We start from the raw sequence: 27722 nt of genomic DNA, 5'->3' as shown, positions 1-27722 counted from the left end.
CGTGTGAAGGAATAAGCTCCCTTTAATAGTGGCCTCGGTGTGTGTGTGTGCATGTGGATAATTAAATGTAGACAGAGCGGGCTCTCTTCTAGGAGAGGTTGTCCTGCACATGCTCCATGATGGTCTCCAGCCCCAGTCAGGTCTCCTCTGCAGTGGGGATGATCTGGTTGGCTGGCAGGAAGAAGCCATAGTGCCCAATATCTCTCAACTCAAAAGTGAATGCATACTTGATGCCATTATCATAAGCCCACTCAACACTGCTGCCACTAGCTGGATCTGTTAAGTCAAAAGAGAACACACCTTTGAAGCCTAGTTCCTTTCAGGGTTAGATGGGAAGGGGCCTGGAGCTCTGCCCACCTGTGGTTCCTTAGGGATCTACAGTTATTTCTGAAAGTCATCAGGTCTACAACACATAAACACTGGCCTGATCCCTGTGTCTCAGACTGTCCTGCACCATGAGGGTCTTCACTAGTCTCAATCCAAGAGATTTTAAATCCTCATTTCCATCTTGTCACCAACTCACTGTGTAGACTCCTTCAGGTCACTGGAAGCAAATCTTTACAGAGTGTGGTAGGCAGCCTCCAAGATAGCCACAATGATCCTTGTCTCCTGGTATTCACATCCTTGTGTTGTGCCCTCCTACACTGGACAGGGCCAACTTGACCTGTTTTTCAGGAGACTGCAGAAATGAAAGTGTGTGCCCTTCAAAGCTAGGTGATAAATATCATGGCTTCCGCCTTGCTCTCTCTTGGATCACTGGCTCTGGGGAGCCAGCTGTCATGTTGTAAGGACACTCAAGCAGCCCTATAAAGAGGTCTATGTGGTGAAGAACTCACTGCCAGTAATTAGCCCTCACTTGCCAGGCATCTGAGTGAGCTATCTGAGAAGAAGATCCTCCAGCCCCATCAAGCCTCTAGATGACTGTAGCCTTGGAAGACACCTTAACTGCAACATCTTGAGAGTCCCTGAGCCACAGCCACCCAGATAAGAAGCTCCTGAGTTCCTGACCCATACAGAAACTGTGTAAGAAAATTAATGTTTATTGTTTTAAGCTGTTAAATTTTAGGATAGTTTTTTACATCTCAAGAGATAACTGATACACAGAGATAAAGAAGCACAGCCCTTAGGACTTCCCTTTGCTGAAAGGCAAGAGGCCTGTTTTCCTGCTTCTTCCAGTCAAAACTCTACTAGAGAAGAAACTGGCTAAAAGTGCAAAGTGTAGATGATACTGAATAATAAAATAACAATGTAATAGCAGCTATCATTTGTTGAACATCTACCATGAGCCAGTCATCATACTGTAAAGTTTACATTTATGATCTCATTTAATCTTTAAGAAGACAATGAGGTAGGTATTACTGTCCATGTTTTTCAGATGAGAAAATCCAGGTTCAGAATGAATAGTTTATCTAAGAAAATATAGATGGAAAATGGCAAGGCTGGAATTTAAACCCAATCCATCTGATGACAAAGCCCGTGCTTTCTTCAACCGACTTGGGGTCCATTTATTATATAATATATATATACTATATATGTCTGTTAAATGAAAATATGGGTCCCTTTGTTTTTCCATTGTTCCTAAGAGTTGTTTCTCATGATACCATTTGTGATTTTCTAGAGATGCTGCTTCTGCTGCAATTACATGCTCCCAGAGGTTATGGAACAGGCTCTCCTATACTCTCTGAAATTCTTATGTAATTCCCACAGCCTTTCTCTACACTGAGAAAAATGATGAATAAAAAAACAGGCAATGGCACCAGAAGTTTCCAGAAGTTATTTACATGGCAAGCTCAAGTATTTCAGAACAAATTTTAAATTCAGGAAGGGGCCAAGACCTCTGCTGAGCAAAGTGATCAGGTTCATGAACTTCACTTTACTTGGGTCCCTGCTAAGTCTACCTACTCTTTTAAAAAAAAAAATAACACATATGGGGGACTTCCCTGGTGGCACAGTGGTTAAGAATCCACCTGCCAATGCAGGGGACATGGATTCGAGCCCTGGTCCGGGAAGATCCTACATGCCATGGAGCAACTAAGCCCCTGCGCCACAACTACTGAGCCCACATGCATACAGCCCGTGCTCCGCAACAAGAGAAGCCACCGCAATGAGAAGCCCATGCGCCGCAACTAGAGAAAGCCCATGCGCAGCAACGAAGACCCAAATGCAGCCATAAATAAATAAGTAAATAAATAAATTTATTTAAAAAAGAAAAAACACATATGGGAACATACTAATAACACTGTTCTATACACTGTATTTTTCAATTAACATTTGAAGATTATTCCCCGTTAGCAAATACAGATCCACCTCACTCATTTAAGGGCTGCATAGTGTTTCACTGTAGTAATGCACCAAACGTGTTTTTATCCAGCACTCTACTGATGAACATTTAGTTGCTTACCAGTCTTTTGTGACTATAAACAATGCTGTCATGAACATCCTTAATACTCAAAATCTATCCATGAGCTAAACGAGGAACATTTAGTTGCTTACCAGTCTTTTGTGACTATAAACAATGCTGTCATGAACATCCTTAATACTCAAAATCTATCCATGAGCTAAACGAGCCCAATGAACTTGTTTCCAAGCCCTTAGTAGATCAGAATCAGTGAAGAGGAGGGGAAAGGGTTGCTAGAGGAAGGTGGCCTGAGGAAGGAGACATGAAAACTCTAAAAAGCAGACACAAGAGTTAAAGAAGCAAAACAGGCTGCGCTGTTTAGCAAAAGGATTGAACAGTCCGGTACAGCACAGAAGGCCTTCAAGATACAACAACTGACATTCAGAAGGCCACTCAGTCATGAAGAACGGAGCTTAAATCTCTTCTACATACTCTGTTTAAGAAGGCAGGGAAGTGTGAAAAACCCATTTTAGAATTATTTTCATCTAAAATGATTAATCTAAGGAAAAGTTCAGCACTTGAAGGGACAAATGTCAACTACTTATGTAACACATACAATAACCCAGGGAGTTAAGAGTGCTTTTATACAAAAATTGATTTCATTTTGGGGAAGAAAGGAGGGCAGACAAAGTCTATAAAAAAATACAGAAGATGGGCTCTTGAAAGAGGTAGGAAATATTATGTATCCTGGACAATGCTCAGAAGAGCCTTTCTCCTCTTCTGCTGGAGGAATCTGATGAGTATCTCTTAATTTTGGCACAGCTTATGCTGGGGAGAAGAATGTTTTTGACATGGGAGGAAAAGGCCATTCTTTAAACTGGCATCTGACCCAAAAGCCAGGACCCTGGTGACCCACAAAGATCTTTTGAGAGGACCTCCTCAGAAGGCTCCTGCCAAGTTCCTTTAGCTCTCTGTGGTGTAGGACTCAGTTCTGACTTATTAGAGGGTGGCGAACCTCTCCTGAGGTGTTTGTTCTCTGAGGAGCTCCCATTCAACAACACTAGTAATAAGAAACCATGAGTAATTACTGGGTTGTTGCTGCAATTAGCAACACCACCACCAGCATCGTGCTGAGTGCTTTATGCAGCTTGGTGGCATGTGAAACACAGACAAGAGTGCTGAGATCAGAGTACAGAGGAGGACCCAAGAGGTGGGTTGGAGAATCTTCGCAGAGGAGGAAGACTGAGGGGAACAGCTAGTTGAGGGCGAAATAGGTAGGACGGGAGAGCAAGTCACAGTATGGGAGAGGAAAGAATTATCAACAAGTTTGCAGGGGCTTCGAGGGTGGACCAACTGTTGGAAGACTATTTACAGAAGAGGCACAGGAGGGGAAAAGAAGGGCACTTGTTGAAAGGAGCTTTGCTTCCCACATTTTTTGTTTCTGCTTCCCATTTATAGATAGGGCCTTGGAGAATAATCATATCCTTCAATTTGATCTAAAAATTTAAAGATCAGACTCACAGAATAAGGGAACTGGAAGGATCTCAGCAGGAATAGAGTGAAATGCTCAGATGAAACACTTCAGTGAGAAACCAAAACAAGGGTATTTCCTCAAATTGGGGTTGAGTTGTAGGTGATGAGCCTCAAGACCATCTTCAGGTCTGAAGTATTGGTAGAGTTTTTGTTTTTGTTTTTGTTTTTTCAGCTCAATGCTAATGATTGTCGGGGGAACCCCTAACCTGAGCCTGTTATGCTCAACACGTGTTCATTTTGGACAGGAAGGTGAGGGGTTCCCCTCTACCCGCCGTACCACCACCTCAGTTTGATGAAGATGGCCGCACGCGACAGCTACCATCACACAGACTTGACATAAATTCAGCTTATCACTAACAACAAAAAAAGACTACAATGTAGGAAGGCTGACTTGCAGCTCTTCTCCCGCTCCTTTTCAAGTATCCTCTCAAAGCATTTCCTTATAACCAATAAACTCAGTGAGTACTTACAGACAGTGGTGCAGGTAGGACACACTTGGTACTCAGTGCCCGACAGGGAAGCCAGAGCTTTGGCTACACACCTTGCCACCTCATCCTAGGAGTGGGGAAATCATCAGAGTGAGAAAGAATGGATCCTGAAGCCAGACATTCCTCAGCTGTTCTGTACTGCAGTGGTTTGAAAAATTCCCGACCCCACCCCCAATGTTCCCTCCTGGTCTCCTTCTTTCCCAACCAGCCAGAGCAAAGGCCTGACTATGAAGTGAGGGAAATGGTATGGTTCCTCCAACTCCTTCTCTTATCCTCAGTTCTTTACTTCCAGTTTGGGGCAGGGGGTAAGGAGAGAGGTGGAAGAAGACCAGATAAGCATTCTGAAGTATGTATATTATAAACACAAATTGGAGGAGCTGTATTCAAGCTCTTCATAGGTCTGGAAGGCTGCTCACCAGCCCATTAGAAATCTAATAAAGGCACCACCACCTTCACCTATCCTGAGGAAAGGGAATGTCATGTTCATGAACATGAGGGAAGGGCAAGTATGTTCAAGAGAAGACCTTCTAAGAGTTAGGTGTTGCCAGAGTGGAGGTGGAGACAGGGACGCCATATATGGATGTGCCCTACACAGAGCACCTCCTTGAGAGCAGAATCTAGTCCACACCTGGCCAGCCCTGGGTGGGGCTGCATCTGTTGGGAGGCGTGTGAGCTAGCTGTGGCCCCGGGCAGAGGGGAACACTCAAGCAGACCAGCGTGGAGAGAGAGGCCTGCAGTCACTCTGTGGATGCCAGCCCTACTCCAGTCAGTTCACCCTAAGTGCCTGCTCACATCCTGGGGTGAGTCATTGCATGTGACACAGAGCACCCCTAGGCTGTGGCCTACACCCTACTTAAACTCTACCTTACACCAAGTGAGGAGCACCTCCCCCTTGCCCACCACAATGCTACCCACAGTTCTTGGCAAGCAGTGGGTCTGCAATACATTTTGGTCAGAAAAACAAGTGAGAAGGAAAGACAGGGTTGGGTGTGGTTCTTGGAACTCACAGCAAACACAGAAATAAGAGGCATCATCTTCTTCCTATTCCCAGTAGGCCTGATGGCACACTGCAAAGAACAGAGAGAGAATACTGGGGCTTCTTGAAATAAGCCCTGCTCCTGGACTTTGCAGCACCCAGGGGAAAAGCATGCCCAGGGCTGGATGCAGCCCCGCTTACCAGCTCATCAGCCTCCGGGGCCTTTTTGACCATGTACCCACATGGATACGTCAGCAGCTGTGCATAGTTGTGCAGGTCGATGAAGCATTTGAAATTCCCACGTTCTTGGATGAAATCTACCACCAGTTTCACCTCAACTTCTGAACTGGCGTGGGCTCCATGGTATACTTCAGAGCAAGGGTTGTCACTGGCTCCCTCTCCTGTGGGGGGTGGCTCAAGCAGAAACCTTAACCCATAGGCTAAGGAAACAGAAATGCAGGGTACTCTACCCAGAGGAGGGGGAGAAGGCATAGGCAGGCCATTGCTAGTTTCTCCCTGAGAATCTGGCCCATAGTGTGTGTAAATTGCGGAGAGGGTGTGGCAGTGGGGTGCTGGATCTGCCACACCTGAGCAGGAAAACTGATAGGACTCCTCTAAATGGAGAGAGCTGACCTTGTATTGTATCTCCAACAGCTGTCATAAATAATTAATATCATACTTGACAGTGAGTTGTCAATTAATAAGTACTCTAGATAATTAATATGAATACCAATTAATAATGAAAATGACTCCATTTATTCTGGTGTCAACTCATTCTCTTGGTTCAGATCTTAATGGCCAAGTGCTGCCAAAAATAATCTATTGTTGTGGCTAAAATCTCTTGATTATTTGACAGGTATTTAGAATTACTGCCTTCTGTATTACCTCACAATATAGGCCCCTAAGGTATCTGGTGTATGTGTGAAACCACCCCTGTTGTGACTTAACTTTGATGCCCTCAATTCCCACATGTGTATCAGCTCCTTTCCCACAGTCACATTATTTTTCCCCCAGTGGTTTTTGTAGTATTTCTATGCAAGTAAGAAAATTAAAACCATTACATTAAAATATTGCATTAAAACATTACATTAAAAACAAAACATCAGTACAGCTGAATATTGAAAGAGAACTCTCGGGCTTTGAAACTGAAAAGTGAGTTTAGATCCTAATTCTTATCAACCATGTGCTCTTGAGATTGTCTCTGAGCTTCAATTGTTTCATTTCAGACAAGAAAACTCAGTCTCCAGGTCAGAAGAATAAATAAGATAATACATGGGAAGGTACCTGGCACATAGTTGGCACTATTGTGGGGATGATTTTTAAATAGCTGGAACTCAGAACCCAGGACTCCTAATTCTCATTCTCTTTCCATCACATCAAAGGGCTGAGGTTCATATTTACACACCTAAGGGTAAACTGCTGTAGTTTAATCCTCACAATGTGATCTTGCCTGTTGGGGTAACAGTGCTAACTGCTCTCTTCTGAGTTGCCACCAACAGCCCTTCCACCCATCTGGTATTGCCCAGAAGCCAGGATGGCCGGGGTACAAAGCAGGCCCATGAATTTATATATCTAAGATAGAATAGTTTTTAAAATATTAGCATTCTCTCAGGAGGACAGGAATTGTTCAGCCATTCCCTTTCAAAATTACAAATAATAATAATAATAATAGTAAAATGATACATAGAGAGAATAAGGGACTTACCCAAGTTTCTCAATGAACCAGCAATGGAAGTAGCCTGGAAACTAGCTCCCTCACTGCCAGCTCAGAGGCCTGTGGACCAGGCTACCCAGGGGTAGCAGGATTTAAAGACTGTCTCCCCTGCCTACCTGCAAAACTAACATTCCAATTTCTATTTGGATCAGTACCAACGCAGGAGCTTCCAGGATTTAGAGACTGTGTCTTCCTCCATAATCGGTTCGGAAAAATTCACCAAGGAAGGAACAACATTCAGAGATGGGTCAGGGCACAGGAGAGGTGAAGGTTTTCTTTGGGGGACTGTGATGGAGATGGCACCATGGATGGGACAAGCTGCCTGCAGCTCTGGAGGTAACTCCAGAGATCTGGAGGATCATCGGGGCTTCAGCCCTCACTAACTGCGGAGTCTCCTCTCATGCCCCAGAGAGAGGAGGCTTAGCCCTTCTGGCCCAGAGAAAAGGACCTCGCCAAAATGCCCTGACGGGACCCAGGCTGACACCATCTGAGTCCACTGAATAACTTTGGGCTTCGGTAAAAGTGGGACAAATGGACATTATGGGCCTCAGTGATCACTGATGTGATAGGAAGTGCACGGCAACTATTTTATCCTTGCCTAAAAAATTAACCTGACTCCAATCAAGCATATAGATCTGACCACAAGTGAATAGGAAATACAGGAGATGAGGGAATAAATTAAATGGCATAGAACAAAGAAGCCATCAGGCAAATTCAGAATGTGACACATTCTACAGGACAATTTACTTGGTTTCTCCAACAAATGAATGACATTTTAAAAGATATGTGGCGGGGGGCGGGGGGGTACCACTGTAGAAGAAAAAAGCCTGCAGAGCCATAACCACCAAATGCAGGTACAGACCTTATTTGGATCCTGATTTCAACAAACTGTCTCAAAAGACAGTTTAAAGATAATTAGAGATATCAGATGATATTAAAGAACTCCCATTAATTTTTTACAGTTGATAGTGGTATATTGTTTATTGTTTTAATTATCATCAGCTAGAGATGAATACTAAAGAAGTTTTGAATGAAGTAACTTTATGTCTGGGATTTGCTTTAAAATACATCAGGAAAAATGTGTGGGAGGGAAAGAAATGAAAAGAAGATTGGTAAGGTGTTGATAATTGCTCAAGATCCATAATAGGGAGTTCATTAGACTATTCTCTCTAAGAAAAAAATATTCCCTGGTGACTCTTAGCTCAGAGAATGACTGGAAAATGAGACCCAAGGAAGCTCCTAACGTGCACATTTTGTGGAAGTTTTCTCTAAGGTCATACAACTATTTAGTTGCAAAGCAAGGAATTCAACAAAATAGTCTTAACTCCAAACCCAGCCTATTCTGTCAGTATTACTCACTTGAGTTTGTGTGTATACATATCCATCAGGATTGGCCACAGTCAATAAGAAAATATCCATTTTCTCCAAGATGGAGGTGATGGCTGGATCCTTCCCATAATCAGATAGTCTAAGCAGAGGCAACGAGCTTGTCAGCTGTGCCCTGCAGGCTGGGTTGCTAGGTCTAAGTCCGTGTATCTTCCCCAGATGCCCATCTCCTAGAACAGCATCCACCCTCTGCAGCCTCCCTGCCACCGTCATAGAGGCAGCGCTCTGCAAAGCCCACAGAGCACTTCAAAACCTGGGGAAACATGGTTGCCTGATGACATCAACCTCAATGAGTCCTGGGCTGCCTTGTTTATTCATTCCTTCCAGGGGGCAGGAACAGGGGAGGAGAGAGCCACACATCATAATAGTTATTAGGAATCTGAGCACACCCCCTCCCCATGCTAGGGGTAGGGAAGATGGATCCTCCACTTGCACCACCCCTCCTCCACCTGCGCTGGCTTAAAGTAGACTTTCCAGAGGGACATGGAGATAGCATAAGGTCCCTGAGGGTCTGGGGGGCCTGAAAGGGACTAAAGGTAAAGCTTACCTGAGCTTTGCTACTGAGAAGACCCTGCTCCCTTCCTGCGGGACTGACTATGGGTCAGTGTTTTAGGGCCACCTCTGCAGCTCATTAGCTTGCTTGCTGCTATGAATGCACTTTGTCATTTAGTCACAGTGGCCTGACTATGGGGCTCTGATCTTTTCCTTCTCCAATCAGAAAAGGCACCCCCCAGCCTATCATGTCTGTGCATAGTGCCTTCCTATCTCATCTCCAGGGTCTAGCTGTGTGGGATGCTGCAGGGCAATCCGGGCCCAACAGAATTCTGGGCTAATACAAGGCAACATGACCTTCCTTGCGGTCCAGATCACCATGGCCTGTGAGATCCACTCCCGGGAATGGATACCTGAATTCAGCCAAATGGTCAGCTGCTGCCCGCCTTCTCCAGTGCTGAACTGTGGAAGGAAAAAGAGGCCAGAAAATGACCCTCCTGCCTGCCTGCGTCTCCGCTCACCTCTCCTCTCCTCTTCTCAGCTCGCCCCTATTCATTTAATCCATTTAAGATCATTCAGAGACCAAATGTCTGAGGGCACCATCCCTTTATCGGGCTTCTTTGTGACCAGGGAGCTTAATTTGTTGGCTGGCAGGGCCCAGTTGCAGCACTGCAGCTCTGGGCAGCTTGAGCCACTTCAAGGTTGGAAGCAAATAGGAAGGGGAAACAATTGCTATTGTGAATTATAATGCCCATGTGATTAGAGATACTATTATGCCTCTTGAAAGACCTCAAATGGTAGCCCAACAGAGAGAGACACAAAAGTGCATGAACCAGCCTGTTCTACTTGAGGCAATAAATGAAATCAGTTTTAAAATGAAGAACGGGAGGGTTCACTATAGCTCTTTGTAAACAGCATGAAATGAATTCTGGCTGCTGCTTTTTAGTGGGGGGCCCCCTTGGGTCAGAGCTTGGTGCTAATGAAGCAAGGGTCTCCAGCAGTTGGCAAATAATCTAAATTTATGTAGATTATTTTACAGCAACCAGCTCAATGCCAGGTCTTCTCCCACTGGTAATTTCACCATTGCTATAAACCTGGGCTCCTCGGGGCCTGTATGGATTCAAGGGTTTGACAAATTCTAGGCACCATCACTTGTTCCATGGTTTGTATCTCCAAATTCCTTTTTATTCATTTGGCTGGATTATTTATGTAATTTATGTCACTGCCATAAATTCTCTACTTCTTTTGCCAATATAGACCTGAAATCTGTTAGAAATATCTGGAAATTAGGCTTTATGCAGCCAAGGATCATAGACTGGGCTTAAAACTACATCAACCCTAAAATCAGCTTCCTAGATTGCTTTTCCAATAAGGAAAATAAGCAGAATAGAATTTTTAGGCCCATCCCAATTTGTCTTAATATTTACAGAAGATGGGAATGGAGGGAAAAGACTGTGGCCAATCTGAGAGCTTTCTGGAACACTAACCGCCTCCCACCTCTTCCTGATTCTGCCTTTCAGCCAAAACTTGGAATGCAATGTGCTCCTACTAACTCCTCCCACATTAGGCAGAAGCAGGGGGCCCTCTGTCAGACCAAATTCGAACCCGGGTAGATGTCTCCTCACCTCACCCTCCTCCCTAAAGTCAAGGAGGTCTATAAAGCTACCTCTTTCCGAGGTGTGAGGGCTGAATTTTGGACACAAGGAACCAGGAGCCTGAGTCCAGTCGGGCCCTTCAAAGTGCATGGGGCCTCACCTTCAGTACATACATTGACCGGTTTTCAAATAAATGCCCAATCTTCACCCTGCTTGCCAAGTCAGGAAAATCTCTGGCAATGCTGTATATCTCATGGTAAATCTGAACTGTGAAAAAGTAAACACAGGAGCATTTAAAAAATTTGTTCAGCTCTGGGTGGGTATATGTGAACTTTATCTTGTTGATCTTAATGATTTTTTACAGTCCCCTAACCTGGGGGTTGTCAATATTATTGGCATGGAATGCTTATTCTTAAGCAACTGCCTAAGAATCCGTTTCTACAGTTTTCTAGAGAAAAACACATTTTATTTGTCCACAAAATTATAGTCCATTAAACTAGAGTAGAGAGACTTGTGCAGATACTGCTCCAACAGTGTGGCCCTTTGCAGAATACTAGGCTCAATAATTAGCAAGGGTCCCATTTAGCCAAGGTTCTTAAAAAGCACTGCTCTCCAAACTTTTTTATCACTTTCTCCATCAGTTAAAAAAAAAATTCAGTTGGGCGTCCCTGGTGGTGCAGTGGTTGAGAATCTGCCTGCTAATGCAGGGGACACGGGTTCGAGCCCTGGTCTGGGAGGATCCCACATGCCGCGGAGCAACTAGGCCCGTGAGCCACAACTACTGATCCTGCGCGTCTGGAGCCTGTGCTCCGCAACAAGAGAGGCCGCAATAGTGAGAGGCCCGCACACCGCGAAGAAGAGTGGCCCCCACTTGCCACAACTAGAGAAAGCCCTCACACAGAAACGAAGACCCAACACAGCAAAAATAAATAAAATAAATTAATAAACTCCTACCCCCAACATCTTCTTAAAAAAAATTCAGTATGCACCATGAATATATATAATACCACACAAGTATATTATGTACATTATAAAACAAAAAATAGAAACAAAACTTGTTGCATTGCTCAATATCAAAAAAACAAACAACCCAATCCAAAAATGGGCAGAAGACCTAAATAGACATTTCTCCAAAGAAGATATACAGACTGCCAACAAACACATGAAAGAATGCTCAACATCATTAATCATTAGAGAAATGCAAGTCAAAACTACAATGAGATATCGTCTCACACCAGTCAGAATGGCCATCATCAAAAAATCTACAAACAATAAATGCTGGAGAGGGTGTGGAGAAAAGGGAACCCTCTTGCACTGTTGGTGGGAATGTAAATTGATAACAGCCACTATGGAGAACAGTACGGAGGTTCCTTAAAAAACTAAAAATAGAACTACCATACAACCCAGCAATCCCACTGCTGGGCATATAACCTGAGAAAACCATAATTCAACAAGAGTCATGTACCACAATATTCATTGCAGCTCCATTTACAATAGCCAGGACGTGGAAGCAACCTAAGTGTCCATCAACAGACGAATGGATAGAGAAGATGTGGCACATATATACAATGGAATATTACTCAGACATAAACAGAAATGAAATTGAGTTATTTGTAGTGAGGTGGATGGGCCTAAAGTCTGTCATACGGAGTGAAATAAGTCTGAAAGAGAAAAACCAATACCGTATGCTAACACATATATATAGAATCTAAAAAATAACCAAAAAAGGTCATGAAGAACCTAGGGGCAAGACAGGAATAAAGATGCAGACCTACTAGAGAATGGACTTGAGGATACAGGGAGGGGGAAGGGTAAGCTGGGACAAAGTGAGAGAGTGGCATGGACATATATACACTACCAAATGTAAAACAGATAGCTAGTGGGAAGCAGCCGCATAGCACAGGGAGATCAGCCCGGTGCTTTGTGACCACCTAGAGGGGTGGGATAGGGAGGGTGGGAGGGAGGGAGACACAAAAGGGAAGAGATATGGGGATATATGTATATGTATAACTGATTCACTTTGTTATAAAGCAGAAACTAATACACAACTGTAAAGCAATTATACTCCAATAAAGATGTTAAAAAAATTGTTGCGTTAACAATAAATACAGGACTTCCATGGTGGCGCAGTGGTTAAGAATCTGCCTGCCAATGCAGGGGACATGGGTTCGAGTCCTGGTCTGGGAAGATCCCACATGCCATGGAGCAACTAAGCCCATGTGCCACAACTACTGAGCCTGCGCTCTAGAGCCCACAAACCACAACTGCTGAACCCATGTGCTGCAGCTACTGAAGCCCACGCGTCTAGAGCCCATGCTCCCCAACAAAAGAAGCCACCACAATTAGAAGCCCACACACTGCAATGAAGAGTAGCCCCCTCTCGCCGCAACTAGAGAAAGCCCACGCGCAGCAACAAAGACCCAATGCAGCCAAAAATAAATAAATAAATTTATTTTAAAAATAATAATAAATACAAATATATGTAGAAATATAAATAGAAGTTGCAATAGTTTATTTCTCCATCCCAGTGGACCATCTTGCTTACACCCTGCCATACAAGCACCCCACTTTGGAAATGATTCTTCAAAGGCTTTGAGAGGGCACGTGAAGAGCTGTATAAATCATGGCTACAAATGCTTCCATTTGCTTTCAGTAAAAAAAAAAAAAGTTTGATTTAAATAGAGTTCATCCATCTTAGTTGTTCAAACCTTTTGAGGGTTGAAATAGGAAATAAACAAATTTGTTTAGATCTTAAAATTGAAAGAAGGAGCTTTACCAAGAACGAAAATGTGCAATCAATATAGAATAAAATCGAGCTTAAAGGATTCATCAGACTTGCAGCCATTATGGCAGATTGAGCAGAAGCAAGAAACTACGTCCCAAATATATAGGCAAGCCAGATAAAATACAATGAAAATGAGTCCCAGCCAAATTTAAAAGCCAAAAAAAAGGAAAAATTGTGGGTACCAGAAATGAAGAGGGAACAAGGTAACACAGTAAAGGGCAGAAGATGAAGCCCCAGAACCAGATACCTACTTTCGGCACCGAGAGTTTACAGCAACCAGGAATAGGAGTAGAGGGCAATGGACCCTGCGTGGGGCAGGGAGCTGGAACTTGAGAGCTGGGAATTGGTCATTCTGGCCATGCAAAGGGCCTGGAAACTCTACCCACTGACCCTAGAACATCAGATGCCTGCCCTGAGTCATGAGAGGAAAGAGAGTCACCCAAGAAAAGTTAAAACACCAAGCTGTGTCCAGATGAGGGGTGCAAATTCACACTGCCAACATCAGGGGAAAACTTACCCACAAAACTAACAACAATAACAGCAACCACAGCAATACACACAAAGGATCTGAAACTAGAAACCTGGCAGAGACACACATGGAATTCCCTTTAGAGACCTAAGAAGGCCCAAGTGATTGTGGAAGAGCTCTTAAAAGCTGTTTTTAAAAAGAACTGAATATGAACAAGTCAGAAGGGAGATGGTACGCCAACCCACAGCAAAAGGCCTTGCAGGGAATGATAGATGGCTGTAAGCCAGATGACAATGATACCTAAAGCCAGAGAACAAAAGTGAGTGGATGGGAAAGTGAGGCTCCTGCAGCAGGCAGGTGAGGGGATGGAGTTTCCAGAATCCGGGGTGACATGTGCTACTGGTTAGCTCAGCTAGGGAGTGCCCCATGTTAATGAGGCTAACATCATGGGTTTGATCCCTGTGTGGGCCCTTAGCTCTGCTTTCGTCCATGGCCCTGGACTGAACTCCTAACTTTATCCAGGTGTTTTGCAGCTGTATGTCATTGGTCACAAGAGGGATCAAGGGGCAGTGCGGCTGGAAGTGTACACATTAAACAAAGCTACTGACAGTCCTGGGAAAGAAGGGGAAATATTTGGTCAAGCTTGGAAAAAAACCTCATCTAGAAGAAAAATAATTCAAAGTATATGCCTCAGGAAAAGCATGCCAAGAACTCTATCTTTGGATATAAAGAACAACATATATTCAGCTATAGGAAGAATACCAATTTAGATTTGGGGTGTGTTCCTGAGTTAGTAGAAAGTCTCCAGACTAAGGAAGAAGACATTGAGGGACCTAAGAAAACCGAATGCTATGTGATTCAGTTCCATTCCAGTCCTTCTTGGTTCCTCAAATTCCAATATCATATTAAATTATTCTGCTCTAAATTTCTCATTTGAAGAGTTGGCTTACCTTGAAAGTCAGTCATCTAAATAAGTGATTTCTAACTAAACACAGCACCAAAACGCATTATGGAATAAATATAAGTTATAAGTAGTCATGATAAATGAGTGGAAATATTTGGTTAACCTTGGAAATAATCACTTGTCTATTTGCCTGGGATAAGAAACACATTAATCTGAGTGAATAAAATACAGGGATTCTGGTGGGGTATAAGAAGGTTGAATTACAAGGACTGGAAATTATTGCAATTATTTCATGGTTTTCTTTGAGGGGTTGCTTAAGAAAAGAACGATGCAGGTGGGAGAAAATGTTCAGTTTGTGTTTCACTATGCTCTTAGGTGTTGGTGGGAGATAAACAAACAGAGAATTGAAAAATGGATAACTAATAAGAACCTGCTGTATAAAAAGATAAATAAAATTCTAAAAATAAAAAAAAGGAAAAGAATTGAAGTGTACACATTTTAACCCCTCAGGGTAGGGGTACTGTGTTAGGGACTAATACCTCCTGGAAGTAAGGAAAGGGGTTACAAAACCCAAAAGGCCAATGACCTTGATCTTAACCTGCTCTGAAATACTTACAGCTTCCAGGGAATGATAGGCTCCATAGTTGAAGTTATTACTGCTCCGTTCTTGACCTTCATTGTATTGCATTTCCTCATCTTCATTATCTAAAAGGGCCTAAAACAGACACAGCAATATTAGAAAGTGATCCTTTGGGGATGGAGCTTCATGCTGTTTCCACCATATCCTGGGACATGTGCTGGCCAAGATGGCAGCACCCTTGGCACACATATCAAGAAGCACAAATGTCAAGGTGTAAAATGGGGTCTGATTTCTTCCACATATCTGTATAATCTTACTTCTTGGAGCCCAATGTACATCACCTCATTCAAAACCTACTTACTTCCTGGAAGCAACATATGTGCTATTTAGTTATTCTATACCACAAATTCTCTAGACATCAGGCTGCATCTGGTATCCAGTGCCTCTGAAATACCCAGCTTGGGAAACCATTCAGAAACAAAGAAATTCTTACAACCACTCATACTTTGAAGGTTCCTGGCAGATGTCTGTGACATGTGAGGATGATTAATAAGCTCACAGCTGCTCACACCATCAGGAAACTCCTGGACCAAATCACCAATTAGTCCACAACCCACCTCAGTGAAGGAGAGAACATGAGCCAGACACTGCCCTGCTGTTCAAATACAGCTCATGAGGCTGGTGTCTGGCTTAGGCAGTGATGTTCCCTCTGCTGGGGGCTGCTGGTGACATTCTCCCTTTCTCAAAGGATGCTTTTTTTTTGGTTGCACTGCACAGCACATGGGATCTTAGTTCCCCGACCAGGGATCGAACCCATGTCCCCTGCAGTGGAAGTGTGGGGTCCTAACCACTGGACTGCCGGGGAATTCCCAAAGGATGCTTTTTATGACTGGTCTTCAGCACCTCCTCACTGGGGCCCCACCTTCTACCCACCATAAACTCTGTTCTTCCCTCCTGACTTCAAATGAGAAAAGGGAGAGGGACTTAATACTTGTGGGGCACCTGGCACTGTTAGACATTTTATGTACATTTAGCCACTTAATCTTCTCAATAAATTGTATGAAGTAGGTATAACTACTACCGTTTTACAGATGAAGAAACAGAGTCTCAAGAGGTTAACAGCTTGTCCAAAGTCACACAGCTAGCAGTTAGCAAAATCAGGATTTGGATCCAGATCTGGCTGGTTTCCTAACCCATGTATGCCCCTTCTAGTACAACATGTTCCTCTAACAAGTCACTGCACTTTACTTCCATATACTTCAATGCCTTCAACTTTTTTTTTTTTTGCGGTACGCAGGCCTCTCACTGTTGTGGCCTCTCCCGTTGCGGAGCACAGGCTCCAGGCGCGCAGGCTCAGCGGCCATGGCTCACAGGCCTAGCCACTCCGCGGCATGTGAGATCTTCCTGCACCGGGGCACGAACCCGTGTCCCCTGCATCGGCAGGCGGACTCTCAACCACTGCGCCACCAGGGAAGCCCAATGCCTTCAACTTTTAAATGGAGAAGAATAAGACCAGAACTTGAAAATGTCTCAAGTCCACTCTGGCTGCTTGGTCCTATGCAAGACCAGTGAGGGACCTTGGCCTATCCACCTGCAGGTCTTCAACAGTCACCAAGTACTCTAAGCCCTGGGACTTCAGGAAGGATTTGACTGGCTGCAGACTGACAGAAGGGAACAGGACATCCACAGGACGACCAAAGGTAGAGGGAGATTTCCAGAAGTTGAGCTGAAGAGAACAGAAGTAAAACCAGGTTAAAGGACAGTTCAGGTAAAAGGCACAATGAGCTCATTCTTCTAGAACAACTGCCGAAAGCCTTGGTGATCCCTGAGGGGTTGGATTCTGCACAAGGGCAAACTTCGCCATTTCATAATTTTATCTGGTCAGGCCTGCCCAGCAGGCAATACCTGGCAAAGCCCAAGAAGTAATAAGTCAATGCAGATAGAAAGATGGAGCCCACTGCTGAGGCCTCTCATCTCCCTGGACAGCACTGCTGCGATCTACAGCACTTCTCCCCGACCAACCCTCTCAATTGTATAAAGGCATGTTGACTAATACAGGATTATACACAGAAACTCTTCAGGAATAACAATGCCAGTGCTGCAAGAGTCTTCTCCCACTGAAGTTAATTGATACCCAAGAGAAGGAGAACTAGGTACCTTAAAGTTGTCTGAATTCACTAGCTGACTTAGTTTGCTGATCTCATCTCCATTTCTGACATTAATCCTGAAAACTTGGTCCCTGGAGAAAGGAAAAAAAAGCAAAAGATAATGGTGAGCTTTCAGCTGGCAAATAAACCTCAGGCCTACTATCCCAGACATAACTGGGCCGAATGAGAGGAAATGGTCTAGTCTTTGGTTATAATGTATAGCCATTAAAAATAAGACTACGTGGCAAATATGAAAAAGTGCTTATGGTATAACTTTAAGGGAAATATTAAGTGAAAGAGCAGGACACAAAATTGTATGTATGCCATGATTGCAAGTATGGAAAAAGCAGATGCATTGGAAGAAAAACAGACAACGGAAATATAGCAAATGCTGACAGTGCTTATGTTCGGGTCATGGGATTATGGATGACTTACTTTTTTCCCCTCGTATCTGTTTTCTGTAATGTGGTCATATTACTTTATAATGAAAAACATATATATTTTGCAGAAAGGAATGTTCCTGAGTTACACGCAAAGCTAACTCAAGACATAAAGAAGCACTTCTTCACTGTCAGGGTCTAGGACTGAAACTCTGGCTGAATGTCCATGCTGGAAAGAGCTAGAAAAGAGAATAGACCTTCCATCCTTGGAAGGTTAGTTATTTTTCCTCTAAGCAAAGAGGGGAGAGGCTGGGTGCTCTCCCGGGCCCTTCCAGCTCCAGAACCCTATACAAATGCACGGTGCTGGGGCTGAACTCGGGATTCATCCTCCCTAAGGGGCCCTGATAGGGACCAGAAGGGAGCCAGCCAGTCCCGAGTCCCCCTTTGTTGTTTGTCCCGCACTTGTTTCCTATACACCATTTAGCTCCCGCAGCAGCAGCAGGGGTAGAGGCCCCTGAAGTCCTGTGTGTGGGTGGGAGAAGGCCGAGCCTGAAAAGCTGCCTTTGTGCTCTGGGCCGGCTCAGAAAGCCAGGAGAGCCATTAGGCCGTTGCTAGGTGACGGCCCGAATGAATCCACACTCAACGCTGTCACATGCGTCATCCCTTTGACACAAATGAATGCGGGAAAAGCTGCTGGAGAGGGCTGTGGGCTGAAGGACCTGTTGACAGAGAAAATGGTTCTGTCACAGGGAGCTAAACGTGCAGCCACATGTGGCAGATCAGCATCTCCTCATCAGAAAACTGGCTCAATCCGGAAGGACTCTCAGAGTTTAACTTTGTTCTGGGAGCTTCTGGGGGATCTCCGTGGGGTCTAGGCTAGCATCAAGGAGGCAAGGTCCACTTCAGAGCTGCTTCTGTTGCAGGTGGCAGGTCTGGAGGAAACGCCATTGATGAAGCCTCACTTTCTCCCAGCTCATCCGGTCTCCACAGCGTTCTCGGACGTGGGCAGCCAACTGCATCCCATGGGAGCTGCCGAGGCCATGGTGGAGAAGCCACTGGCTGGCGGGTCTCAGCCTGAACCCAACAGGCTTGCTAGGTGTTGGACTGCAGCCCTGCAAAGATGGGGAATCAAACCACCATTTCCCTGACACAGGCAAGCAGCCTTGCAAAAGAAACAGGTTGAAAACAGAAGAGAAATCCTTCCTCCTGGCTGAGTACCAGGACCCATACGCAGAACTCACGCTCTGTCACAACTCACCCTCAATACCCCAGAAAAAGGGGCGTCTTAAAAATGGGTGTTCTGGAAAGTGCCTGTGCATTGGCATCTCTGTTAGCAAAATGAGGCATCGGTAAAATACAGCACTGACTTGAGTAATCACAAAGAGAAAGAGGAGAGAGAAGGAACAGGAAGAGGAAAAAAAAGAGAAACATAAGAATAAGGAGCTCTTAAGAGTATGAAAATCATGTTACACATTCATCCACAGCATGTGTTTTAATTCTCCCAAAGTGATAACTTCACAACAGAACTTTCATACTCCTGGGCACTGTTCATGATAAGGGAACACAGTGAATCTAACTGGCCCAGATGATGATTAAAACCACAGTGCATTTCATCATGTCCTAATTAACCCAGCTCCAAAGGATAAAGACACATCTGCAGCATGCAGAGAGACGGGGCGGAAAGGCTGGTGCAGAATGGAGTATTTCCCCATCTGTCTCTCCTCCACCTCTCCCTCCTACACATTCTTGGCTCCAGCCTCACTGAAATTCCGAATTCACCATATACTTTGCCCTTCTATGCCTTTGAACATGCTGTTCCCTCTGCCTGGATGTCCAGCCCTTTTCTTTACCTGCCTAGCCAATCTGCCACCCAGGCTTTAGGACCAGTTCCCATTACCCACGAGGTTTTCCCCAACCAGAGCAGACAACCTTAGCAACAGTCTTCAGATGGTGCTAAAAGCTGGCAGGGCATGGGGAGAATCTTATGTTATTCTCATGAACATAAGCCCATCAATATTTAGAAACAGAGAGAACATAAGTGGGTGCCAGGTGAAGGGCAGCCTTTCTCTTGCCCTCACTGTCCTTGTCTCTATTTGGAAAACGCCTTCCTGAAAGTGTGGGTGGTGGAACACAACCTATCTCCACCATCTGGAAATCTTTTCACAGACCTTAAGCTCTTTCTGAAGATGGAAGATTGGCCTGGGAAGGCGGACATGTTGGGGTTTGCAGGTTGCCATGTTCACCCCCCCTCCTACTCCACACAGGTACGTGCTCCTAGAGCTCTTCTTAACTCTGGTACTCTCCAATACCCAGGGCTGGCCAGCTGCTACTGTGCAATGGCTAGTGATCCACTCTCAGTCACCCTCACATGTGTCCCATGTTCTGGACAGTCAATAGTCACCTTGGTGCTGAGCTTCTATCTCTCCCCCTTCTGACATGTGGGCAGCCAAGTGGCCTGTTCTTTGTGCCTTTCTCACCTGCATCCCCAGCCAGGCTTAGAAGCCACCACAAGAGGTGATTCCACAGAACTCTTAAATGCCAACCAGTTACTGCTGATGTTACAAGTTCTGCAACTACTTCCTGTTCTATGCTTGCTGTGCACCTTTAGGCATCCTGGTCACCATCCTATCCTTAAGATGAGTGAAGCCCAGGACAGAAGACACCAGCAGAGTGAGAGAGACTGGGGAGGTAGGTGAGTTAGATGGAATGAACAGAGACTGGGGGGTGTGGTGGGGGGAGAAACCATCATCTTCATCTCCATCAGCACTGTTCCCCCTCCAAGCCAACCTGCATCTTGGCTTCCCAACCACTTGAATGCTCAGAGGCCAGCTTCCCCTTGCTCTAAATGTTCACCAAGCTGGCTGCCTAGGCCATGTCTGTGGACCTCAGGAAGAATTCCGCCACCTTTGCTGGGGTCCCTACTATGAGGCAAGAACAGATTTGGGGGTAAGGATGACACTATTGGTTAAAGCCATCTGCAATTTGCTCAGGCACACAGTCCTTTCTGTGCAAGCGCCTATGGTGAGCACTCCAGAGCTCGGCCAAGAAGCCTCAACCCAGGTGTCCGCTGCTTTATAAGAGAAGTCTGTATCCTGAGAAAGAAAGATTTTTCAGCCACATGAATAGGAGCAGCGAGAGCCTGAGAGCTCTATGCATCAGCCCACATGGCAGCAAGCATAGTTATTACACACTGCTGAGCTGCCTGTGGAAAAATCTCCTTCCCTGACCACCTGCTATGCCTAAACCCTCTGAGCTATTTGGCAGTAGAGACCAGGTGTGAACAGAAGTCATCGTCATAAAAATTACTCAATCACATATAAGTAATTACCTCAATAAACAATTCCAAAGCCCCCTTAGCCAGATAGTATAATGGAGAGTAAACTAACAGATATAGACAGATCAGTGAGATACAGGATTCTATCTGGAGATTAACTTGTGTTATAACAAAAGCATATGGGTTTTGCTCCAACTTCCCTGCTTACCAGCTAAGTGGCCTTGGCCAGGATACCTAGCCTTTTTTTTTTTTTTTTTTTTGCGGTAGGCGGGCCTCTCACTGTTGTGGCCTCTCCCCCTGCAGAGCACAGGCTCCGGACGCGCAGGCCCAGCGGCCATGGCCCACGGGCCCAGCCGCTCCACGGCATGTGGGATCCTCCCAGACCGGGGCACGAACCCGTGTCCCCTGCATCGGCAGGCGGACTCTCAACCACTGCGCCACCAGGGAAGCCCCCTTTTTTTTTTTTTAATAGATCTTTATTGGAGTATAATTGCTCCACAATACTGTGTTAGTTTCTGTTGTACAACAGAGTGAATCAGCCATATGCATACATATATCCCCATATCCCCTCCCTCTTGCGTCTCCCTCCCACCCTCCCTATCCCACCCCTCTAGGTGGTCACAAAGCACTGAACTGATCTCCCTGTGCTATGCAGCAGCTTCCCACTAGCTAGCTATTTTACATTTGGTAGTGTATATATGTCGCTGCTACTCTCATTTCGCCCCAGCTTCGCCCTCTCCCTCTGGGTCCTCAAGTCAATTCTCTATGTCTACATCTTTACTCCTGCCCTGCCCATAGGTTCATCAGTACCATTTTTTTTTTTTTAGATTCCATATATATATGTGTTAGCATACGGTATTTGTTTTTCTCTTTCTGACTTACTTTACTCTGTATGACAGACTCCAGGTCCATCCACCTCACTACGAATAAGTCAATTTCGTTTCTGTTTATGGCTGAGTAATATTCCATTGTATATATGTGCCACATCTTCTTTATCCATTCATCTGTTGATGGACATTTAGGTTGCTTCCATGTCCTGGCTATTGTAAATAGTGCTGCAATGAACATTGTGGTACATGACTCTTTTTGAATTATGGTTTTCTCAGGGTAGATGCCCAGTAGTGGGATTGCTGGATCATATGGTAGTTCTATTTTTAGTTTTTTAAGGAACCTCCATACTGTTCTCCATAGTGGTTGTATCAATTTACATTCCCACCAACAGTGCAAGAGGGTTCCTTTTTCACCACACCCAATCCAGCATTTATTGTTTCTAGATTTTTTGATAATGGCCATTCTGACTGGTGTGAGGTGATACCTCATTGTAGTTTTGATTTGTATTTCTCTAGTAATTAGTGATATTGAGCATCTTTTCATGTGCCTCTTGGCCATCTGTATGTCTTCTTTGGTGAAATGTCTACTTAGTTCTTCTGCCCATTTTTTTATTGGATTTTTTTTTTATATTGAGCACCATGAGCTGTTTGTATATTTGGAGATTAATCCTTTGTCCGTTGTTTCACTTGCAGGTATTTTCTCCCATTCTGAGGGAAGTCTTTTCGTCTTGTTTATGGTTTCCTTTTTTGTGAAAAAGCTTTTAAGTTTCATTAGGTCCCAATTGTTTATTTTTGTTTTTATTTTCATTACTCTAGGAGGAGGGTCAAAAAAGATCTTGCCGTGGTTTATGTCAAAGAGTATTTTTCCTATGTTTTGCTCTAAGTGTTTTATAGTGTCTGTTCTTACATTTAGGTCTTTAATCCATTTGGAGTTTATTTTTGTGTATGGTGTTAGGTAGCGTTCTGATTTCATTCTTTTACATGTAGCTGTCCAGTTTTCCCAGCACCATTTATTGAAGAGGCTGTCTTTTCTCCATTGTATGTTCTCAGCCTCCTTTGTTGTAAATTAGGTGACCATATGTGCATGGGTCTACCTCTGGGCTTTCTATCCTGTACCATTGATTTACATTTCTGTTTTTGTGCCAGTACCATACTGTCTCGATTACTGTCACTTTGTAGTATAGTTTGAAGTTGGGGAACCTGATTCCTCCAGCTCCGTTTTTCTTTCTCAAGATTGCTTTAGCTATCTGGGGTCTTTTGTGTTTCCACATGAGTTGTAAAATTTTTTGTTCTAATTCTGTGAAGAATGCCATTGGTAGCTCAATAGGGATTACACTGAATCTGTAGATTGCTTTGGATAGTATAATCATTTTCACAGTATTGATTCTTCCAATCCAAGAACATGGTATATTTCTCCATCTGTTTATATCATCTTTGATTTCTTTCATCAGTGTTTTATAGTTTTCTGAGTACAAGTCTTTCACCTCCTTAGGTAGGTTTATTCCTAGGTATTTTATTCTTTTTGTTGTGATGGTAAATGGGATTGTTTCCTCAATTTCTCTTTCTGATTTTGTGTTTTAAGTGTATAGGAATGTCAGAGATTTCTGTGTATTAACTTTATATCCTGCAAGCTTACCAAATTCATTGATTAGTTCTAGTAGTTTTCTGGTGGCATCTTTAGGATTCTCTGTGTATAGTATCATGTCATCTGAAAACAGTGACAGTTTTACTTCTTCTTTTCCAATTTGTATTCCTTTTATTTCTTTTTCTTCTCCGAGTGCCGTGGCTAGGACCTCCAAAACTATGTTAAATAATAGTGGCGAAAGTGGACATCCTTCTTGTTCCTGATCTTAGTGGAAATGCTTTCAGTTTTTCACCATTGAGTATGATGTTTGCTGTGGGTTTGTCATATATGGCCTTTATCATGTTGAGGTAGGTTCCCTCTATGCCCATTTTCTGGAGAGTTTTTATCATAAATGGGTGTTGAATTTTGTCAAAAGCTTTTTCTGCATTTATTGAGATGATCATATGGTTTTTATTCTTTAATTTGTTAATATGGTGTATCACATTGATTGATTTGCATATACTGAAGAATCCTTGCATCTCTGGGATAAATCCCACTTGATCATGGTGTATGATCCTTTTAATATGTTGTTGGATTCTGTTTGCTAGTATTTTGTTCAGGATTTTTGCATCTATGTTCATCAGTGATATCGGTCTATAAGTTTCTTTTTTTGTGATATCTTTTTATATCTTTGGTATCAGGGTGATGGTGGCTTCGTAGAATGGATTTGGGAGTGCTCCTCCCTCTGCAATTTTTTGGAAGAGTTTGAGAAGGATCAGTGTTAGCTCTTCTCTAAATGTTTGGTAGAATTCGCCTGTGAAGCCATCTGGTCCTGGACTTTTGTTGGAAGATTTTTAATTACAGTTTCAATTTCATTACTTGTGATAGGTCTGTGTATATTTTCTAATTCTTCCTGGTTCAGTCTCGGAAAATTGTACCTTTCCAAGAATTTGTCCATTTCTTCATGGTTGTCCATTTTATTGGCATATAGTTGTTTGTAGTAGTCTCTTATAATCCTTTGTATTTCTGTGGTGTCAGTTGTGATTTCTCCTTTTTCATTTGTAATTTTATTGATTTGCGTCCTCTCCCTTTTTTTCCTGATGAGTCTGGCTAAGGGTTTATCAATTTTTTTATCTTCTCAAAGAACCAGCTTTTAGTTTTATTGATCTTTGTTATTGTTTTCTTCGTTTCTTTTTCATTTATTTCTGCTCTGATCTTTCTTTCTTTCCTTCTACTGACTTAGGGTTTTCTTTGTTCTTCTTTCTCTACTTGCTTTAGGTGTAGGGTTGGATCGTTTGAGATTTTTCTTGTTTCGTGAGGTGAGATTGAATTGCTATAAACTTCCCTCTTAGAACTGCTTTTGCTGTGTCCCATACGTTTTGGGTCATCGTGTTTTCATTGTCATTTCTTTCTACGTATTTTTTAATTTCTTCTTTGATTTCTTCAGTGATCTCTTGGTTATTTAGTAGTGCACTGTTCAGCCTCCATGTATCTGTGTTTTTTTCAGTTTTCTTCCTGTAATTGATTTCCAGTCTCATAGCATTGTTGTCAGAAAAGATGCTTGATACGATTTCAATTTTCTTAAATTTTCCAAGGCTTGATTTGTGACCCAAGATGTGATCTATCCTGGAGAATGTTCCATGTGCACTTGAGAAGAAAGTGTATTCTGCCACTTTCAGGTGGAATGTTCTATAAATATCAATTAAATCTATCTGGTCTATTGTGTCATTTAAAGCTTGTGTTTCCTTATTTATTTTCTGTTTGGATGATCTGTCCATTGGTGTTAGTGGGGTGTTAAAGTCCCCTACTATTATTGTGTTACTGCCGATTTCCCCTTTCATGGTTGTTAGCATTTGCCTTATGTATTGAGGTACTCCTATGTTGGGTGCATAAACATTTATAATTATTACATCTTCTTCTTGGATTGATCCTTTGAACATTTTATAGTGTCCTTCCTCACCTCTTGTAAGGTCTTTATTTTAAGGTCTATTTTATCTGATACAAGTATTGCTACTCCAGCTTTCTTTTGATTTCCATTTGCATGGAATATCTTTTTCCATCCCTTCACTTTCAGTCTGTATGTATCCCTAGGTCTGAAGTGGGTCTCTTGTAGACAGCATATATATCAGTCTTGTTTTTGTAACCATTCAGCCAGTCTGTGTCTTTTGGTTGTGGCATTTAATCCATTTACATTCAAGGTTATTATCGATATGTATGTTCCTATTACCATTTTCTTAATTGTTTTGGGATTGTTTTTGTGGGTCTTTTTCTTCTCTTGTGTTTCCCGCCTAGAGAAGTTTCTTTAGCATTTGTTGTAAAGCTGGTTTGGTCATGCTGAATTCTCTTAGGTTTTGCTTGTCTGAAAAGCTTTTGATTTCTCCATGAAATCTGAATGAGATCCTTGCTGGGTAGAATAATCCTGGTTGTAGGTTTTTCTCTTTTATCACTTTAAGTATATCTTGTCAATCCATTCTGGCCTGCAGAGTTTCTGCTGAAAAATCAGCTGATAACCTTATGGGGATTCCTTTGTATGTTATTTTTCGCTTTTCCCTTGCTGCTTTTAATATTTTTTCTTTGAATTTAATTTTTGTTAGTTTGATTAATATGTGTCTTGGTGTGTTTCTCCTAGACTTTATCCTGTATGGGACTCTCTTTGTTTCCTGGACTTGGGTGACTATTTCCCTTCCCACGTTAGGGAAGTTTTTCACTATCATCTCTTCAAATATTTTCTCAGACCCTTTTTTCTTCTTCTTCTTCTGGGACCCCTATAATTTGAATGTTGGTGCGTTTAGTGTTGTCCCAGAGGTCTCTGAGATTGCCTTCAGTTCTTTTCATTCTTTTTTCTTTATTCTGCTCCTCAGCAGTTATTTCCACCATTCTGTCTTCCAGCTCACTTATCTGTTCTTCTGCCTCAGTTATTCTGTTATTGATTCCTTCTAGTGTAGTTTTCATTTCAGTTACTGTGTTGTTCATCTCTGTTTGTTTGTTCTTAGTTCTTCTAGGTCTTTGTTAAACATTTCTTGTATTTTCTCAGTCCGTGCCTCCATTCCATTTCCGAAATTCTGGATCATCTTTACTATCATTACTCTGAATTCTTTTCAGGTAAAATGCCACTTTCCTCTTCATTTATTTGGTCCTGTAGGATTTACCTTTCTCCTTCATCTGTGACTTACTCTTTTGCTGTCTCTTTTGTTGTTGTTGTTGAGTGGGATTGTGTTCCTGTCTTACTGGCTGTTTGGCCTCAGGCTTCCAACACTGAAGTTTGTAGGCTGTTGGGTAGAACTGGGTCTTGGTGCCGACAGGAGGACCTCTGGGAGACCTCACGCCAACGAATATTCCCTGGGATCTGAGGTTCTCTGTTAGTCCAGTGGTTCAGACTTGGAGCTCCCACTGCAGGAGCTTCAGCCTGAACCCCAGCCATTCGCTTGGGGGTTCCTCCCATCTTCTTGGGCGTCAAGGTCCCCCACCAGTGTCTGGCAGGTGCCCTAGTTGTGGGGAGAAATGTACTCCCTTGTCTTCCCACACTGCCATCTTGACTCCATCACCCCCATCTTCTAGTAGGGTACCATGCCATCCTTTCATCTCTCCTACCTCCCAAATGTTCTCTCTTTTGTGAACCTCAAGGAATTCTGTGTGGAGCACATGTGCATGTGTGTGCACACACATGCACACACACACAGAATGTACAGGTGTATCCTTGCATGTCACTTTTCATAGTTATGGCTAGGCAAGACCTATCAAATCTCCATATGCCAAACGCTGACGAGAAAGCTGCACCAAACCTTAACCATTAACAGAGAGGTGAAGCCAAAAAGCCTATGACCCAGGTTTTCCCTTAAGCATGGCAGAAATAGAAACAATTTCTGGTAATTCTTAGTAATTCATAATATAGGAGTAAGAAAGTAGGAATGCCTGAAACTGACCTTACAAATAAGAACTAGGAAGGAAAAGAATTGGCAGGAATTAGGGAGCTGGGGAGGGACTGCGGAGACCACCTAGTCCTGATATCACAGATAAAGCTGAGCCTGAGAGAGAAGTAATTGACCCAGGATGACACAAGGCCAAAGTTGGGACAGGAGTCCAGGTCTTCCTTCCCAACACCATACCACTTGAGGTATAATCAGCCATTCATTTCCAAATCCATTTGGTTCCCATATCTCTGAACTAACAAAGTAATAATAAGTCCAAAAGGAACTTACCCAAAAAACTTTTCTTGGCCACAGATGCTGGACCCAATAAGATCCCCAAAGAACAGTATCCACTTCAT

At 43.4% G+C, this 27722-nt stretch overlaps 2 protein-coding genes across 3 annotated transcripts in view; both read right to left on the bottom strand.

Moving 5' to 3' along the window:
- CPA5 (carboxypeptidase A5) overlaps nt 1-5625 on the bottom strand; it is a gene marked incomplete at its 3' end in the record, with an annotated part of 50836 nt that extends 45211 nt beyond the window's left edge. The window contains 3 exon segments of the mRNA XM_082632373.1: nt 4342-4426; nt 5367-5426; nt 5537-5625.
- On the bottom strand, nt 137-27722 carry CPA4 (carboxypeptidase A4; the record flags this gene model as incomplete). Of its 2 annotated transcripts, XM_082632376.1 has the most annotated exons (11): nt 137-276; nt 4342-4426; nt 5537-5736; nt 7166-7256; nt 8409-8517; nt 9280-9389; nt 10683-10784; nt 15297-15395; nt 16852-16986; nt 17418-17499; nt 27655-27722. In XM_082632376.1, the coding sequence occupies 11 exons, from the start codon at nt 27720-27722 to the stop codon at nt 137-139; spliced, it is 1221 nt and encodes a 406-aa protein (XP_082488502.1). The 2 variants fall into 2 exon arrangements, with proteins under 2 accessions (XP_082488502.1, XP_082488503.1); XM_082632377.1 differs by lacking the exon at nt 15297-15395.

Source organism: Mesoplodon mirus (assembly GCF_964341445.2).
Source record: "Mesoplodon mirus genome assembly, chromosome: 9".
NCBI classification, from domain to species: Eukaryota; Metazoa; Chordata; class Mammalia; order Artiodactyla; family Ziphiidae; genus Mesoplodon; species Mesoplodon mirus.
The sequence above is the reverse complement of the archived record's forward strand: the minus strand, read 5'-3'. Positions and strand labels throughout refer to the sequence as shown.